The sequence below is a fragment of the Montipora capricornis genome, chromosome 6 (assembly GCF_036669925.1).
Source record: "Montipora capricornis isolate CH-2021 chromosome 6, ASM3666992v2, whole genome shotgun sequence".
In the NCBI taxonomy this organism is placed as follows: Eukaryota; Metazoa; Cnidaria; class Anthozoa; order Scleractinia; family Acroporidae; genus Montipora; species Montipora capricornis.
In genome coordinates, this window is record NC_090888.1 from 56,133,882 (window position 1) to 56,152,543 (window position 18,662).

General features: G+C 39.2%; 2 protein-coding genes across 2 annotated transcripts in view; one reads left to right on the forward strand and one right to left on the reverse strand.

Annotated features, from left to right (window-relative positions):
- Nucleotides 1–9, reverse strand: part of LOC138052553 (quinone oxidoreductase-like protein 1) — a 16,735-nt gene extending 16,726 nt beyond the window's left edge. The window contains exon 1 of the mRNA XM_068899096.1: nucleotides 1–9. This exon is cut by the window's left edge and continues 146 nt beyond it. The gene's annotated coding sequence lies outside the window, so the exon portion shown is untranslated.
- Nucleotides 10–188: 179 nt separating this feature from the next.
- LOC138052555 (vesicle transport protein SFT2B-like) lies at nucleotides 189–16,005 on the forward strand. The gene is made up of 8 exons (XM_068899098.1): nucleotides 189–345; nucleotides 1,558–1,644; nucleotides 2,891–2,967; nucleotides 3,416–3,497; nucleotides 8,561–8,596; nucleotides 9,399–9,457; nucleotides 9,574–9,603; nucleotides 14,084–16,005. Exons 1-8 carry the CDS (start codon nucleotides 268–270, stop codon nucleotides 14,121–14,123), a joined length of 489 nt encoding a protein of 162 aa, XP_068755199.1. The 5' UTR covers nucleotides 189–267; the 3' UTR covers nucleotides 14,124–16,005.
- Nucleotides 16,006–18,662: the final 2,657 nt, after the last annotated feature.

Consider the following 18,662-nt stretch of genomic DNA (forward strand, 5'->3'; position numbering starts at 1 on the left):
AGTAACCATACATAACGTACCTTCATTTTTAGTTTTTCTGCTGAGCGTTTGTAAACGCAGGCTCTGCAATTTTTGTATTTTTGTTTATTTGTTTTTGTTTTAAATTTAAAAAAAAAAACAATTTTTTTTAGATGACTCTCATTAAATTGTACCATCGAAAATAAAAAAATAACTGACGGGGATCTTGCATGACGGAAATGAAAGTTCTTTGTTGTCAATTTTTTGGTACTTGCACTTTCGCATGGAAGTTTGGGTAATCTGGGCAAGATGGCGCCCTCTACCATACAGAAAATCAAGGCTTCCATCACAGGCCAAGAACCAGACGATGGTTCACTTATTACCGAGGTACAACGCGTGATTTAACGCCTTTATGAAGTTTTGTTTGATTTTAACTAGGTGCACACGTTTTGATAATATCGGGCGAATCATTTTGCAGCTTAAACCTTTAATAATTGGCGTAAGTTGGAAGGAGAAGTTCCAAATTTTATCCAACTTCGCTCTATTGTTGATGTCGGCAACTTTTTAAGTCGACTATTGGGAATTATTCATGGATGACCTATCTTGTTGACCTTGTTTTCTTGAATAATAGGATATGGCGTCATTTTTTCCGTACGAAAAAGACTAGACCCATGGGATTCTGATAAAATATCCAAAATATCGGTCTATAGGAATAAATTTTTCTATAAAATTTAGTGGTAGGAATCATTAATATTTCATTAATTAGTAGGAATCAGTTTCCCAAAAATTTTACCCTTAGGAATCAGTTCATTCAAAGAGGAACTCGTCTGGTAAGCAGAATCGAACATCCCTGCAGTCTCAGTGAGCCCAGACGATACTACAACAAGTTGCAAAATTGTTGAGACACTTTCATTCAAAAATACCTTTTCTTGCTTCCAATTCGCGCCATATCTAGAATTCAAACCTTTCCCACTTCCCCACCCCTCTCCCCCTTTCAATGTTGACTTGTTTTGTATTGCTAGCAACACTGATAAGGGGGGGAGGGGGGCTGCAGTGTGAGAGATAATAGGTAAATTAATAATGCTCCAAGGAGGTGAGTGTCTCTACTTTTTTTGCAACTTGTTGTCTGATTGATTGGAATAATTTTGCCGGTCTGGATTTGAATCCTATTAAATTTTTCAATGTAGAAAAGCAGGAACTAACGAAACAATCGTTAGATATCGTATAAGGTCTGAAACATTTCAGAAGTTTCCGCGCAAAGTGCAAAGCACATTGTACAAAACACGAAAGGATATTCATTATTGACATATGGTGGCATCGATTTTCAAGTGTTAGGACTTATCATCGGTAACAGAAGACTCTGTGCTAAATACTAAAGCGAGCAAGGCATTTTGCACTGCAGATCTGATGCTCCGAAAGTTACACATGGCTTGTATTATGTTACACAATACCATTTATTGTGTTCCTTGGTGACGTCAACCAAATGACCGAAATGTACTTGTTTAAGGCAAATTATTTTGAAATCGGTTCCAGGTTATTTCTGATCCATGAAGTTGCTGCAAAAAAGAATTTTTTTTTTCACATGGGACTTTATTTCAGATCTCCGATGCAACCACATTGAGTTGGTCAACAAGAATTAAAGGGTTTATTGCCTGTTTTTGTATTGGTGTTTTATTCTCCCTTGTGGTAGGTCACTATTCAGTATTTCCTAAAGTAGATGTAGTTGAATGTACAATAAGGTAAGGTTGTCAAATTAAAATGTCTCTTATTTAGAGAAAATTTCCAGTGTAAGACCTCTCAGCTGTTGTAAAGCAGAAAAAACAAAACTGTAGGAAGGTTAAGCAAAGTAAGCAAGTTTAGTGGGTTGTACTGTGGAACATAGCCATTGAGTTTACGGGTGGTCATTCAAAGAAAAAGATTGCTATGACCGGTCAATCTGAGAGCTCTAGAAATTTTATGACATAGCATGGTTTATCACAATGGCACATCATTAGTAAGGAAGTGTTTGATTAACTGTGTTCTGGAATAGGAATACATGGAAAAGAAGTTCTTTTTATGGAGATTCATGTTAAAATTGTCAAACACCTACTAAAATGGTGTTTTATTAAACATATCTTTATTATCCTTCATGCTTTAAAATGCCAAACATACCATTTTAAATTATCACTCCACATGCTCTTATTTCGGAATTGTGTCAATCAAACACACCCCAAGTCTAGTTAAAGCCTGTATCTTACAGTTGCCTTATTGTGGGTGCCTTGCAACATTTCACTCTTTTTTTATAACCAGTTGGCAAACAAATGGCAAGATCATTACATCATGGTCTCATGTCAAAGTTGAATTTGCCCTGGGTTCAAAGCTTTCCTCCCACCATGTGTTGTAGGCATTCCCCGATTTGACTTTGCCTGCTACCTTCTTGGGTGTATATAATACTCTATGTGTTATTTGCAACAGGTGGACTTGTATTGAAGTTGCTTAGACCATTTCATTTTTTGTTGGGTTCTCTTCTTTTTCATCTTCCCTACTGTATTATAATTTTTTTGTGTTTGTGTTTGCACACGCAGAGAAATTTTAGTTCACAGGCATTTGAAGTCACTCATTAGTATGGGTAATCAAATCGTAACTAGTGAAATTAGGGAATAATTTCACATGCGTAATGCCGTTTTGTCCAAAATCAAATAATTATTTGGTTTTAGACCAGACGCAAGTGAAATTATTCCCTAATTTCACGAGTATACCATTTGATTAGCTATTAATATCATATGTGACAAATTACGTTCATAAGAGGCCATTTTGGCACTGTAGGGAAAGTTGCCATGCCAACATTGTAATTTCACACGTGAAATTATAAATTAAAGCTGAAAATTTGTGCCAAAATTAGGGGGTAATTTGTCACCAATGTTTTTAACTTTTAAATATGCTGCATTTTCAGGGAATGATAATGTTATGGAGGAATATTAAATTATTTGCAGTTTTCTATACGCTTGGTAATGTAACAGCACTTATCAGGTTTGTACATTTTTCCTTTGATTAGTTTGTGCAAATATGGACCCATACTTTCTAAAATAGCACCCCAATGTACCTCAAATCCTTTTGTTACCATTAGTCAGTATGTACTGTAAGTCACTATTTAATATTAACGTACAAAAAAAATTTGCAGTGGTTTCATACATAACCATCTGAGATGTCCAACTTATGGTGGTTATATTCATGGGTTCAAATCATGAAAGAGAGATCTTTCAAAATATCGAAACTTCTGGTTCCTAGGTGACCTGTTGAAAAGTGAGAGAAAAGATTATGCTAGGCACAATAATAATTATTATTATTTAGTCTTTACTCTCGATTTTGCAATTTTTGAAAAACATGTATGGTAAATGTTTTTGGTGGCAAATTATTTACAACTGACAGGTTTTCAATTATTGGAAAATAAACAAAACCATTTTTTCTTTTTTCATAGTACTTGTTTTCTAATGGGTCCATTGAAGCAACTGAAAAATATGTTTAAAGAAAAGCGGTTGATCGCAACAATTATTATGTTGGTAAGTTATTGTTTCAACAACCTCTTCCTCATCTTGGCATCCATCACCCTTCCCAAGCACTCCAATCCAAAACCCCTGCACTGTACCCCACCACGCCTATAGCCCATGCATTTATCACCCTAATCAAATTCCCACCATACAGTATCAATCTTGCCACCAGTTTTGCCCTCCTCAACTACTTCTGCTTGACCTTCTCCTTCATCCTCTTCTGCATAATATCCACACCCTCCAAGTACTTACAGTACACCTATTCTCCTCAACTTCAACCATCACCTGACCATCCGGTAACGGAGTTACTTCAAAATGAATCTTCACCTCCTGCTTCAACACCAACACAACACACTTGCCCAGCCTCAACTCCACTCCTATGTTCTGTGACAAAAACAAATGTACAGACAGCCACTAATTTCTCGCAATTATGGGTTGCCATGTTTCTTAATCATGGTGCTCCGTGTGCGCGCCTTTGGCGCGCGGAACTCCACTATTATTAAAAGTTAAAAAGTTTTACAAACTCGGAGCTTAAAGTTAAAACTTATGAAATATTTCGTCCGTTTTTCAACCGGACTTCATCAGTCAATGATGTGAATGTTAAAAAGATGAATTTTAAAGAGGTTTTTAACGCCTCTTGGGGGTTAGACTATTATTGGTCTGAAGCTGTTAGGCATTGGTCTTTCTGCACAATCCTTCTGCATTAAAACCGTCCTTCCCTTTCCCATCCACTCTGACACCTCCCAACCATCCAGACAACCCTGCAAACTCTCCAAAATCAACTCAGGTATTGACTTAAAAGCTCCTAAAGCCCCTTACACCATCCAGACCCAGAGCCTTTAAATTTGCCATCTTCTGAATTCCATTTTCCACATCCTAAACACTAATTTTCACTTTCTTTTGCTTCTCCACACTACCTGCCCTGTCCCTGACCTCCTCCAACCAACTAGCGTCCTCATTATGCCTCCTCTTCACCAACCAAATCCTACTCCAGAACCTCATTGCCTCGCCTGTATTTGGTGCTTGAGTTGGCCCCATGTTCTGCTTGCCACCCCCTTCCCCCCCCCCCCCCCCCAAACTCCTTGTACAATGTTTTTGTCTTTGGTTATTCTTGAACAAGGTGTTCTGTGTAGCCTTTGTTAAGTTGTCTACAAACCACCAAATTTTTTGCGCTCCCAGACTGGATCTTGCTCTTCAAGATCGAAGTCACTACAATTGTCCCCTTCGCGACAACCTCCTATTCAACTGATATCACTTTCCTCCCAAGCACAGTCCCCTTCCTCATCTCCTCAATCCTCTTAAACTTGTTACCTTTCTTCTTCCCCATCACACCCATCACCCCCATCCTGTCCTGATCTCTGACACCAACATCCCATCCTTTACAAGGTTATGCATCAGCCCTTGCACAAGCTTCACCTCTCTATTTGCTTTCCTCTTATTCTGAGCCTTCAACCCAGGAACATGAACCCACTCTTCACTACCAAAGACTGCTCTCATCTTCAAAGTACCTCTTCCTCCTCACTGCTTGCCACTCTTATGATCATCATCACTGAGAAAAGTGACCAACTCCACAACTACTTTGATCTCTCCATCAATGCCACCCTTCTCCCCCTTAGCATCCTGTCCTCCAGCCCTCTTGTCGCTCCCTCAACACCAAAACAATGCACCTTCTCCACCACCACCTTGACCCTTCTGTCAATACCCTCAACCAACATGTCTTCCTTTCCTCCAAATCCACCTTCAGCAACCTCAAACTTGACCTCACTCTCAGAATCATCTCGTTTTCTCACAGCCTGACTCAGTCTGTAGCAACGCCATATGCACCAGACTGACCACCCTGCTAGCAGAGCCTTTCTTTTGCTTGCTCAATTTTGGCGTTCTCGAGAAAGGCTCTGCATGAATTGAGTAAGATCTTTTTTGAATATGCGCTGCATGTTGCCAGGATACAGTCTCGAACCCAAGCCTAATATGCCAGATCTCGCCGCCATCTTGGTTTTTCATGCCAGCGGGCTCAATTATAACCATCGGTTTTGTCACTAAACAGACGCTCGCACTGGAAAAACCGGTTTGATGAGAGAAAACAAGATTGACTAGTCCAGAAGTTTGGGCTGCGGCGGCTTCAAAGAGTTGACGCAATTCGGGCAGAGCCTACTTTTCTCCTCCTCAGTAAAGAAAAAGACAAAAGGAGGCTCTGCTCGCAGGGTGCAGACTGACATCCCTCTGAACTTTCAGCATCAAATCCAAGAACTCTTCCTCGTCATCACTTTCTCCAAACAACTCAACCCACTCGGCTTCGCTGATCGCCATCTTCTCCTGATTCGCACCTCCTATCCGGCCTCATCCCTTACCATCTTCTCAATTTTAGTCGACAGATGATTCAGCTCGATGCACTTCAATTATGAGATCAAACTGGGTTCTTCCCCTGAACTCAAACCTTTCTTGTTCCACAAAGCCTTCAACTTCCTGATATACCCTCCCATCTTCTTCCCACCACTCCTTACAAAACACTCCCACAACACTTTCCTCTCCTCGTGCATCCACTCTGACTCACATTTCTTCTTCCCTCTCTTCCCAGCTTTCCACCATTCATGATCACACCATTAACCTTATCACCTTTCGTTGTCAAGCCCTCACAGCCATTGGGTTATTCCAGAAAAAATCCACACCCCCCCGACGGATGGGGTCGTTTTTTAACCCCCCCTCTCACCTGGATTTCCTGAAGCCCAAGACCCCCCCTCCTGCCTGGATTTCCGGGAAAAAATATTAGGCTTAAATTTAATTTATTTTTAATAGAAAATACGCACAATCACGTATAGAAGATGTTCTTTTTTAATTTCTAAAGCTTTTGCTAAATTATATAAAAATTCTGTTGTGTGGAACTAAGAAAAGGAAGGAGCAAAAATGCTAAAATGCGAACGAGTGTTTATACACTCTTAGCTCATAAAAATCAATTGCCCTTGTTCTTTCTTTGCTCTTTTCGCTTTCTTTGTTCTTTCTTTGTATCATTACGCGAAACAACGGTGGCACGCTGGGTCTGGGTACGAGTAGAAATGTGTCAGGCGTTTCAAACTCTTTTGCGACGGCTCTTTCTTAAGTATCTTGTTCGCGTTTTCTGCTATAAAAGGACCTGCGAAGGAACTTAGATTATCATTTATGTCAGGTGAGAAATATGTGAACAAAATATTTCTACTATTTTCAGGGTCTGAGAGCGCTTAACTGTCACCGAACTAAACGTTCGAATCGCGTGAAGTATCGGTTCAGATGACTGAAGACTTTTTCGAGTTCAACCCCCCCCCTCCCGCCTGGATTTCCAGGGTTCTTTGCCCCCTCCTCCCGCGAGAATTTCCAGAATCCCATCCATCGGGGGGGGGGGGGTGTGGATTTTTTCTGGAACAACCCATTGTTCCCTCCCTCCCCATCACAATTAAAACTTTCAACAACCCTAGCTTGGTGCCCCAATACAGCCTTTTAAAAAACTCTTTCCTTGTCAATGAAGTTAACAGCAGCTCCAGGCTCACCTGCCCCTCCAACACCTAGCCTTTTCTGACAGCACTTGCTTATGCTGAAAAACTCCTAAGAAACCCTATACAGCAATTTAACAGTAACTCGCCTTTCGATTCAACGTTAATTTCTCCTGTTAGGGATATTCATTGGCACCACTAGGGGGAGTACACTCACTGGACGATAATACACTACTGTAATAATAATAATAATAATAATAATAATAATAATAATAATAATAACAGTAATGATGATAAAATAGTAATAATAATAATAATAGGACCTTAACGGCCCATTTTTACCCTGAATACAGTCATCACACGCCCCGCGCGATTTCGTGTATCACGACATTACAAATTTGTCAAAACTTATATATCGATAAATCTTTCAGGTCCTGATTTGAATGCATTCTCTATTTATCATTTCATAATTTTATCATAGTATTTGATGTCTATTAAGTCGAATAGTATCGAACAACATGACGGCAAACACATTTGGCTTGCCACTCCACAAAGACAGCAACCTCTGCCACTCTTTTGAGCACAAGCATTTTTACAAGAGCATTTTACTTCTGTGTCCCAGCTATCCTAACAAATCGAAACTGACAAAGGAAAAGTAATTTTAATTAAAGAAAGCCATGCACTTCAGCACTGAAAAAATGTCACCTAGCTCGTTAACTTCAGAATTGTTCTTTTCCTCTTGCTGAATAGCCGAACTGTAAAAACTCGGCTTCAGTGATTCACCAATGTCTAAATCAGTCAACTCCATAAAGATAAAGGGTAATTTTAGCCGTTTCACTTGTTAAAGTCACCTTGGTAAACCACTTGGTGACCAGGCAAATGGCATGTTTCTTGTTTTCAACAGCGTAGATTGGCACAAATAAAATATTTGGCTAATTGGAATACGCTATTCGAGATTCAAAACAATAACAAACCTATCTCATTGTGTCTAGGGTGAAAATAGGCCTTTAGGACAGTGTGGTGAACACCTGAGGTCAACAGATTTGACTAGGTGAACAACAAAAAACCAGTTATACAGTACCAACAACAAGGCCGTGAAAAAGCAAAAGCATAATAATAACAACGATTCATCTCATTCCCTTCTCCCTTGCATAAGAATTAACATTCTGGCCGCAGTTGTTCAAAAGGTGGATAATGCTATCCACTAGATAAGTCACTATCCATTGGATAGCGCAATTGGTTTTGCTATGACTTATCCACTGGTTAGTGATTTATCTGGCGGATAGCGGTATCCATCGTTTGAACAACTGCAGCCTGCTGTTGGAAAAAAATGTATGTTGAATATTGTTCTGTAAAATCGTCACCTCCTGGCCAGTTGATTTTCTGATGTTTATTTTCCTTGAAATCCAGGTCTCTCACTTCCCCCTTCAACTTCATAGGGAACTTAATCGCCTACAATCCTTTGCTCTCTTAAAAAGGAGTTTGCCAACTTGTTTTCCTGTCTTAATCCTTTGTTTTGGCATACCATTACACTACAAAATTTCCAATTACACTTACCCTACCCTCCAGAAGGGAACTGTGATTGTTTTACCTAAGTATCATCTCCTTTTTTAGGTATGTCTTGCCCTCACACTGTGTGCTGCTTTATGGGTATGTATATTAGGCTGTGGTCTGTTGGCAAAAACGATTGTAGATTGGTTGACACCTTTATGAAGAACATTAAATTTTTTCAGTTGATTGGCTCTCTTTTCAAGCAACATCAAACCAGGTTACTACCTCGTTCCCAGGATCTTTCTTGTAACTGTCGAAGAGACCCTGGTCTGGTCTGGTCTGGTACCTTAGGGTTTTGCTGGCTTTTAAAAGCTGTGGGTTGTGGACTCTCATTCTTGTCAAGTGCAGAAGTCTGATAGTGACTATTCTCAGGAGTTACTGTGTTTCTACGGAAAACAAAGAAGCGTTCAACGCAAACCAGTTGCTGTTGAAATGGTTGATTGTGTTAGAATATTATCCTTCACTCCTTTTAAACTTTTAAAGCTATTTTTTGGAAATCTTTCATGGTATCTTGCCAGTGATCTTTAAAGACCATCATATTATACCCACAAGGATCTATCAAGATCCCTTCAAGTCTTGGCAGGATTGCTTCAAGCCAGTTTCACATTAAAGTAGTTTCAGTTAGGCACTTCATGCATATAAGCAATGCCTAGCATGAGTGGCAAGCCATTCATTGACTGGCGGTTTCGAAAAACATCAAAAAACGGATCACAGTGTGGAATTTTGTACTAGAACTTTTAAAAGACCTGCTTAGATCGCCTGTGGTATTCTCATTTTTAGTTGTTTTCAATAGGGCATATGGGCTTTGATACTTATTTTTAATGACCAAGGGATGACTGTGTGCCAGCAAGAAAGGTTTGCTGAAGACAACCTGCTAACACATGAACTTTGCGTTTTTCAGTGGGACAGCAAAGGGCTGGCTTTGGTTTTCTGTATTCTTCAGTACCTAGCAATGACATGGTATGTACAGTTTGACAAATAAATTATATAAATTATGAGGGATTCTGGTATTTAACAATTTAAGATAACGCTTTCTTTTCGTAACCGTAAAGTTTGTATTTCCTCCCTTATTGCAGGTACTGCCTTTCCTACATACCATTTGCAAGGTATAGTTTTAATGATAATAATGAACTGACTACCCAAGCGAGTAATGAGAGAAATACATGAAAGATGTTATGCATCAGCTAGGAATTTAAAAAAATTCCGAGCCCTAGATGGGATTTGAACCCACGACCCTCCGTGATCTAGTACAGAATTTTTTTTTTTTTAATTTAGAACTTTTTATTATTTTTTTACACTTAAACAATACATACAACGATTATGAATTACTAAAATACAAATCACGCTATTAATTACAATATTAAAACGAAATAGACTACTAATTACAACTCAGTAAATAACAACTACAAGATAACAGTAAGTACATTAACACTCTTACAACAAATTGAACAACAACAATAACAAAAATAATAATAACAATAATAATTATCATCATCATCATCATCATCATTATATTTATTATTGTCAAAGAATAATAACAAAAAGTCATAAGAGGGACATATTACACACCACAAGCTTTTCCCATTTCTTGGTATGTTTAGTCAGTTTGTTCCGCCTACTTGCTATATTTTTCTCCACTTGGTATACAGCTTTAATCTTGGCCTTATAAACGCATAAAAGCGGATGCACACTATTTAACTTACTTCTATAAATATACAATTTAGCTGTCAATATCAGATGATTTAGTATGATAAAGTCGTCTTCTATATTGAACATTCCAAACAAAATATCTATTATTGTGAAGTATGGCATGTTAATGTTGGGTGAAGTTCAGGGAATGTGGAGAGTTGCTGAACTCAAAAAGGTTCTCGCTGGAGGTTAAAGGAATAGTTTATCGGAGTTGTGTAAGAGTGGCGATGTTATATGAGAGTGAGACATGGTGTCTGAGGGAAACTGATATAGCAATTTTGAGAAGGACTGAGAGAGCAATGGTGAGAGCAATGGTGTGGTGCAAACCTGATGGAGAAAAAGAGGACAGAGGACCTGATGGAAATGTTGGGATTGAAGGAAACAGTGGTTCAAATGGAGTGAGATGGTATGGGCATGTGTTGAGGAGGGATGATGGGCATGTTCTGAGAAAAACGTTGAAGTTCGAAGTGAAGGGCAAGAGGAAGCGAGGACGACCAAAAAAGACGTGGAATACGCAAGTGGAGAAGGAGAGCAAGAGCGTTGGTTTGGAGAAAAAGGACGCCATGAATCGAGCGAGATGGAGAGTGGGAGTTAAAAAGATTGCTGACAAAGTGGGGTAAATCCCGGCCACCCCCGTTTACGGGGATAAACCCGGATCAAAATTGGATTGATTGATTGATTGTATGTTAATGTTACAATTTAATACTAAGCCAAGAAGAAAAAGCTTCGTCACATTGCAGTAGAAAAATAGATGTTCAATGGATTCAATTTATCGTTTGCAAAATGCACATAAAGGCGAATCGATCATTTTTAACCTAAACATCTTTTCATTTGTAAAGACTATATTAGGGTTAGGGTTAGGGTTAGTTAGATGTAGTTAGATGCAAAAAATTTTATATAACAGCTAAGGTGTTATTTCTGTAGACTTGTGACTTGAGCGGCCTATACTAAAGAAGGTGAGACTTCCCATTAACATATCATTCAAATGGACATGGTACTTAAGAAATTAGCTCGTTCTTGCCTCACCACGAGATCAGACCCATGTTCGTGCACCTCAGCGTCCAGGCAGAGACCCAGCCCCTCCGCAACCTGACTGAATACATCCAGGAGATTGGAGTGTATTCAAGTAACCAATCCGGACAAACAATGATATAGAGGAGTGGCACAATACTCTGAACCGCCGAGCCGGTGGCAAATGCAGATTAGAGTTTTACCTGTTAATCGAACTCCTTCATCGTGAAGCCCGCCTAACTTCTATCACCATCAAGCTTATATCAGATAAGAAGTTAAAGCGGATCCAGAGAAGAAAGTACAGTCAACTTCAGTAGAAACTGTTCGACGCCCGGGGGCAGTACCAGACCGGCAACAAGAACGCTTCACAACTACACAGCTGCTGCTCCCTTCTGAATGGATCTGCTCGTAGCTAGTAAAAACCTAAACGTCCCCACATTCATTAAGTGTATTAGAATTAACCACCAATGATCTGTTGTTTAATTCAAAAGCGACGGCTAACATTTGTTGTTTGAATTCACCGCACCAAGTACGAGTCAAATCGACTGACTCCGACACCGCACGTTAAGTTGGTGAATCAACTGTTTTAAACAATCTTAACTGATTAGAGTGTAATGTGAAGTGCTAAGTTTCTACCCCATATGTTTAAACATATTGGACGTAGGCGAACAGACGGTAGGCGAAACGACCGTAATTCGGTGCACCCTGTGAAATTCTAAATTATCAACATCTTCCATACTGAGCCCCGTTTTTAAAAAATCAATCAAAACCTCCCTCGTGTCTTCTTTTACATCCTTTTCTTCTTTAATTTCCAAGAAAGGAAGATTCTCGCGCCGCTGATAAACTTCCATATACAGTTTCTCGTCTTTTAGAAGGTGAACTTGATTCTGTATTTCTTGAAATTTCTTCTTGAACGACTCTCTTTCTTTATTGGCGAAGTTCAATCCATCCTCAAGTCCTTTAATCTTCGTTTCTGTTTCCTTCTTAAATACCTCGAACGTTCGACCTTACCCCTTACTTTCTTGTCCACTGATTGAATTTGATCTCCTAATTTTTGTAGCTTTTCTAACACTTGGTCTAGTTTTGGCATTCACCCTTGCTCACCACAGAGTCTCCAGTAGCTCAGTGGTTCCGTAGAGCATCTGTACTTGATCAGGGGAGATTGGGTCGGGCAAGATGTTGGAGTAGACGTGTTTTTGTCAGCTCCGTTCTTGGATATGGCACATGGACAGAAATATTAAAAGAAAAAACTTGAAAAGCTCCTCAACATCCTCTACTGAAGAAAACTTCTCGCCCAATGACAAAAGGATAAAACATAACGTATCATTCACACATTCTGAGCCAGTAGCGAGTCGGATGAGGTGCTCACTTTGCTGATCATGGCGGAGACGGTAAATGTGGGTACAGACTACGCCTGCATCACGCAATCACATAGTCTAATTTAACCATATATGACCCACATCTCACCCTTGTAAATAATATTGTATATATATGTAAATTTGTCAATTTCTCAATTTATTACTATTAATTTAATGTTTTTCTGTACTATCTATTTTGCCAGCGCACTTCTATACATATATGTTTTTTTTTTCTTTCATTTAATTCCTGTGGTAGTGGCCATCTCGAAAGCATTTGCTACTTTATCCACTACGCACTTTTCCACTTTTTCTCACTCAAGTATAATTAGTCTGTTTACTTCTTTTTTTAAGTGTTATGTCCGTTATTTATTTTCTGAAATAGTGCATAAATAATAATAAATCTTAAATCTTAGTAAATCTTGCTCACCACAGAGTCTCCAGGAGCTCAGTGATTAGAGCATGCGTACTAGGTCACGGATGGTCATTGGTTCAAATCCGATCGGACTCGGGATTTTTCCAAGTTCCCAGTTGATGCATAACATCTTTCATGAACAATGAACTGAACTTTATTTAAATGTCAACTGTATTTGGGGCCGAGGCATCGACCTGGGACCTGTTTAGAAATGGGCCAAATGATAGGTTGTGTTTTTAGGACAGGGGAAATCCAGAGTACCTGGATAAATATCGCTCAGAGCAGAGAAGAAAACCAACAAACTCATCCCACATGTGGCACCAATGCTGGGAATCGAACCCGGTCCGCTCTTATTTTGTCTATCATTTTAAAAAAATCCTAAAAATATTTTTCAAACGTCAACCAGGGTTTTTCTGGTTTTTGGCAATAGACCCATTTCAGTAATTCCAATCTGGAGGACAAAGCAATGGTTGTTATCTCTCCTGAGATAAACAAACCTTTCAAATGCAAAACAATCTTATTGTTTTGTCCTCCAGATTTGGAATAATGGCTTAAAAAATTGCCAGCCTTGGAGCGAGGCAATAGAAAAATGATTGTGTTGGTTGGTGCTGTGTGGATGAGAGAGTAAAAGGCGAAAATGTGGTTTTATCAACGGTGAGTTGCTACAAGTCGAATTACCACTGTGAAAAGATTGAAAGGCTGATGTTTTGAGTGTAACCCTTTAGAGTGATGAAGGGCTAACGCTTAAACAGTCAGCCATTTTATTCTTTCAGGGTGGCAAATCGACCCTCTCTACGTATTTTGCCGTTACTTGTCCAGGTAGTGTTCGCCTTAATCACTTTCTTCTGAATCCATTTTCAAGAATGCGAAATATATTGTCACCTGAAGAGTTTAGGATGAGGCATGCACCGCCGGTACAAAAGTCGGACCCGGCGGATCAACTCGGATCTTTCATCTCGGACCCGTTTAGGGTGTTTTGAGAAGTTACACTCGTTGGGCTACATACAAATTGAATAAGCTGATTTCAAACCAATCAGTGTCCCTTTTAATTAATTGGTCGTCCCTTGTAGAAGCAGGCAAGAACTTATCATCCAATTTTTTTCGGTTTGTTTGCAGGAACGCAGTAAAGAAGTGCGTCACAGGCTGCTTTGCATAGGTTAACAAACTTTCAGAGCTTTATCGCCAATTGTTTTGATTTTGAAATTTTTTTTCAGTGTTCTTGACCCCATCTAACTTCCATTGGCATTAGCCAAGTAACGTCAGATCATTAGCTCTATGCGATAATCATTTATTAGACCTCTCGCGATATTGCGTTTTTGGGGAGTTGAGGGCAACACGGCTAAATTCCAGTGAATTTATGTTAAATTGGCCGAAGTTAGCTCAAGTTCAACGCATTTCAGTAGCAAAAACTTCTTTAAGAAGGCACTTGCATTGACATTATTTTCGTGAAGAATGGCGAACAGATTCTAGCCACAATGGCCGTAAACTAAATTTATAGATTGGGTACAAACCCTTCACTTTTCTATCCATACTTCTTCAGCTCAAATTGCCGCGAAATTTGAGGCAACATGAGATGTTCGGAAGCTTTGTTATTTGTACAGACGTAATTTCCTGTCCTTTAAAAATCAAAAATGAATTTCCAAAACCGGTGTCCTAGCGAATTTGGACCCCCTGGTACAAATCTGCGAGCGGATTTAGTCCCCCTTCGCGGACGTGGACGTCCCATATTACAGCCTATTAATTTAACTGTTAATCGATACAGAGTTAGATTTTGGATCGGGGAAACTTGAGGAAAGTTGAAAAGCATTCGCGGCGGCGTTTCGTATAAAAGTATGTAGAAACGAATTTACAGAAGCTTAAAATAATAACGCACTTGGAATTCATAGAAGTGTCGTGTTATCTTTTTAATAAGGGAAACAAAAAAAAACAAAGTCAGACTTAAGCTTCAGTTAAAGTTTTTGAAAGCACGCGCTGTGACGTTTTTGTAAAGCGTTGCTTTTTCTTCCATTTGATAGTTTGAATGGGCGGCGCTTCCACAAAGGAGGTGCCACTTTTTGAAGTAACACCTCCTGGTTGGAAGACGCGATCTTATAAGTTTACTTGAGTACAAGGCTTCAGAAGATTTTTCCTTTTTTATAACCAAAGTTCTCGAGTCATGAATTCTCATATTAATTTTCAATGAAGAGAAAAAGCGAAGTTAGGCTTGAGTTTCAGTAATAGTTGTTTAAAGCACGCGCTGCGGCATTTCGTAAAGTAGATGCAAACACATCTTGTCTTTGAAAGCATCGTTTTTTTTATAGTTCATTTTCTTTCAATTGATATTTTAAATGGGTCGGCGCTTTACAAGAACCTTTCTTGATATTTATTCTAACAGACTTTCTTTGAGGTGAGAAAGAAATGGGAAAGAAATTCTGCGGTTTCATAAATAGAACAATTGCTATAACACAAAAGAAGTCGCTTCGCGACAAGGGCAATTTTGTGAAAACTTTGGAAATAGGCGTGGAATTAATCCTTAATCGCCCTTGGGCCCATGCGATTAAGTGCTTAGTTTCCGGGGGGTCCAAAACCGCCAGCGGATCTGGACCGGGGAGTCCAAATCCGCGGGGGGTCCAAGTCCGATGTGACACCGGTCATTTTTTAGCGGAGTCATGGAATTTTGAATACGGCCATACATCTACGACATTTTAAGCTGTGTTTACCCTCAACAATATAGAAAAGGCCAACTTAAAAGGCAAAGTAAACTTTCGTCCATAAGTAAGAAAAGAGTAAGTTTGTGCAATGTCATAGTCGCCATGTTGTAGAATCAATCACATCCCTTTCGGTCGAACTCTTGTATCATGACAACTCTTCCTTTTGTTGCTACAAGTTTACATAATTTTTGGCCACGTAGCAGGTAAATGAAAATGATTTTAAAACAGATTTGTTTGTGCATTTGTGTGGTCATCGAATAAAAAAATGGAGAAAAGTTACAGCAAACCATTTAAATGAACAATGTTATTGCAAATGATGTAAATAAAATTAAAACTGTAATTAGGTTATTGCTTTTGTCATCTTTGAAGCAAAAATTAGTGAAGGATTGTTGTAGTTCAGTAGCATTCAGTTTGAACAGATCTGAACACACATTTAGCCCAGACGGGAAGTCTTTTTTTTTTACTTGGGCCCGCAGGGGCACGAGTTATAAAAGACGTTTGATTTCAGTTTTTTTTTTCCTGTGCAGCAAAATGCACAATAGAATAACGTGTCGGTGTTTGATTGGGCAATGCACAATAGAAAGCACGTGGCGGTGTTTTGATTGGGTAATGCACAATAGAAGCCACGTGGCGCTGTTTACACGTAATCTAAGGGCGCGATCCATTCAACCAAAATTTCCGGAAATTTCGGTCCAAAACTCAATGGATCGGTTCGGTCCAACCGGAAAAGTTTCGAAAAAACTGGTCCACCTTTTGAGGTGGTCCTCTTTTCCCGGTCGGACCGGTCGGAAATTTTGGTTGAATGGATCGCGCCCTAAGATCATGAACAGCACTGTGATGCCTTGTTTCGGATTAGTGAAAGATGGACGTTGCGTTGGCTTAATCGATTTCTTCTTGGGGCGCTCAAAACACATACAAAGAAAGGCATAGGCTTTTCGCGGTAGACCCCCACTAAAAGATGTCAAGCGTCAGCTTTGAAACAAGTCGTTCCGCGAACTGAATGAAACAAAAATATACTCGAATGTAACTGAAATGGACGCAACTATTGAAAGTGATACAAGTCAAAATACAAATTCTTTAATGAGCAGCGGGTACCTTATTGAGAACTACTCTGAAGATGACAGCGACAAAGACAATAACTCCACAAACAAATGGACGCCATATTGGGATCTTCTGAAGACAAAGTAAAAACATTGGCACAGCGAACAAATGGCTTCACGCTTGTACCATTTTCACCGCGAACAAACAGCCTCCCGCTCAGTGTACCATTGACTACGGAGATAAGTTTTTTGTCTGTTGCGTTTTTTAGTTTGTTATTGTTAAACAGTTTGTTTCTTGTAGTGGTCTAGCTTCTATCCTTTGTTCAACTAACCATATTAGCGATCGTTGTTCACTGCCATCTTGTGTATATAGTTCTGTTCTAGTTTTACAAGATTTGATGTCATCAGTGGAGACTGTGATCAGCTCTTTAGAAAATAAATGTGATGTAGTTTGAAAGGCTGTACAGTTATTTGATTCTCAATGGTAATAAAGACTTGATTCCAAAGGAGAAATACACGTCTCGATAAGCACAAGTGTGTTTACTTTAGTTGTGATTTGCGTGTGCATTGACATAGACGTGCCCGAGAACCGAGCAGAATTACAGAGAAAAGGCCGAGCCGTCTATTTCATAACAGCAGAAAAAAGAGGAAACTTGCTGGAACGTACTTGGTTAACAATGTACCGAGGTCATCCACATTTCATCGTATTACTAGCCAAGGAGATCACTTGCTCGTAAACACAACTATAGGAGCTACCTCAGGTATGCGTTTAAATGTAAGCACGTGGTATGTAACACTTTTCCAAAAGCGTGGATGAACAGGTAAATGCAAAATGATGTTTGAAACATCGAAGCATGTTCCTTAAACTTAAAAGTGTGTTTGTATTTTTAAAAATATTAGCAACACTTGTGCTATCCAGACCATTTGGAAAATGAAAGTTAAATTTAATACAGAAATCAGGAATACCCGGTACGATTTGTAAAAGAATGTTGTTGTTTTGTTTTCTCAGAAACGGAACGTATTTATTTTGAATTCAAGGTGAACTATTTACACATTGAGGTGGAGTGAACAATCAAAACAGAGTTTGTAATTGGAAATCTAAACATCTTCGAGATTCAAAAACAAACTTGTGAACACGTAAGCCTGAAATATTGCAAATCATAATGCTGACAAACCCAAAAGCGAAGGAAATGGATCATGCATAGGACGTTTTGGATATCTGAATGATTTTGGGTTAGATTAAAGGATATATTGTTAGAAATTCCCAAGTTATCCCTTTTCGTGTTAATTACTAATGCAAACAAGTCTTAGTAGTAAATTGGATTAACGAGGCACTGGTAATCATGAGAAGATTCACCGAAAACGGAATTTGAAATGTTATGCAGGGGTAAGTATTTGCAGACTTTATGCTTCGATGTATTGTGCACATAAACGAGTATCTGTTCTTCTCTTTAAATGAGATTTTACAGCACTATCAGTAAATACGGTTAATGTTACGTGACCGTACTAAAAGGGCTGTTAATGTCGCGATAGTTATTTGTAGTCGGCCGTTCAAGGTCATAAAATCAACGGGTTCCTTGTAAATAAAACGAGGACATGAAGGCTTTGTTCCTAGATCTCAGATTATAACGTTCACCTGCACTGGTCAAATCTGTTAAAGCCTCATTCATTGGCTGGTACTTAAACCCGGAACGCCGGAATACTTAAACCCGGAACACGGGAATGAGACAACGACATTTACATTGCTAAGTATCTTTTCTCCATTAGAAATGATTCGTATAAAAATCTAGGAGACACCACTGTCCTGGTACGAGAAATGTCCTCTTCCGGTTGCCGTCCGCGTCTCACAAACGCGCCTGCTTAAGCTCCCTAATACTGTATAACTGAGAACGCAGCAAGCGATACGTATCCCCCGGACACGAGCTCCTGGTAGCCCTAAATAAGACCCAGTAAAAATTGTGACGG

Coding starts and splice junctions, on each gene's coding strand:
- LOC138052555 (XM_068899098.1), top strand. CDS start 268: ATGGCGCCCTCTACCATACAGAAAATCAAGGCTTCCATCACAGGCCAA. Junction 3,498..8,560: donor TCGCAACAATTATTATGTTG/GTAAGTTATTGT, acceptor CTCCTTTTTTAG/GTATGTCTTGCCCTCACACT. Junction 9,458..9,573: donor CAGTACCTAGCAATGACATG/GTATGTACAGTT, acceptor CCCTTATTGCAG/GTACTGCCTTTCCTACATAC.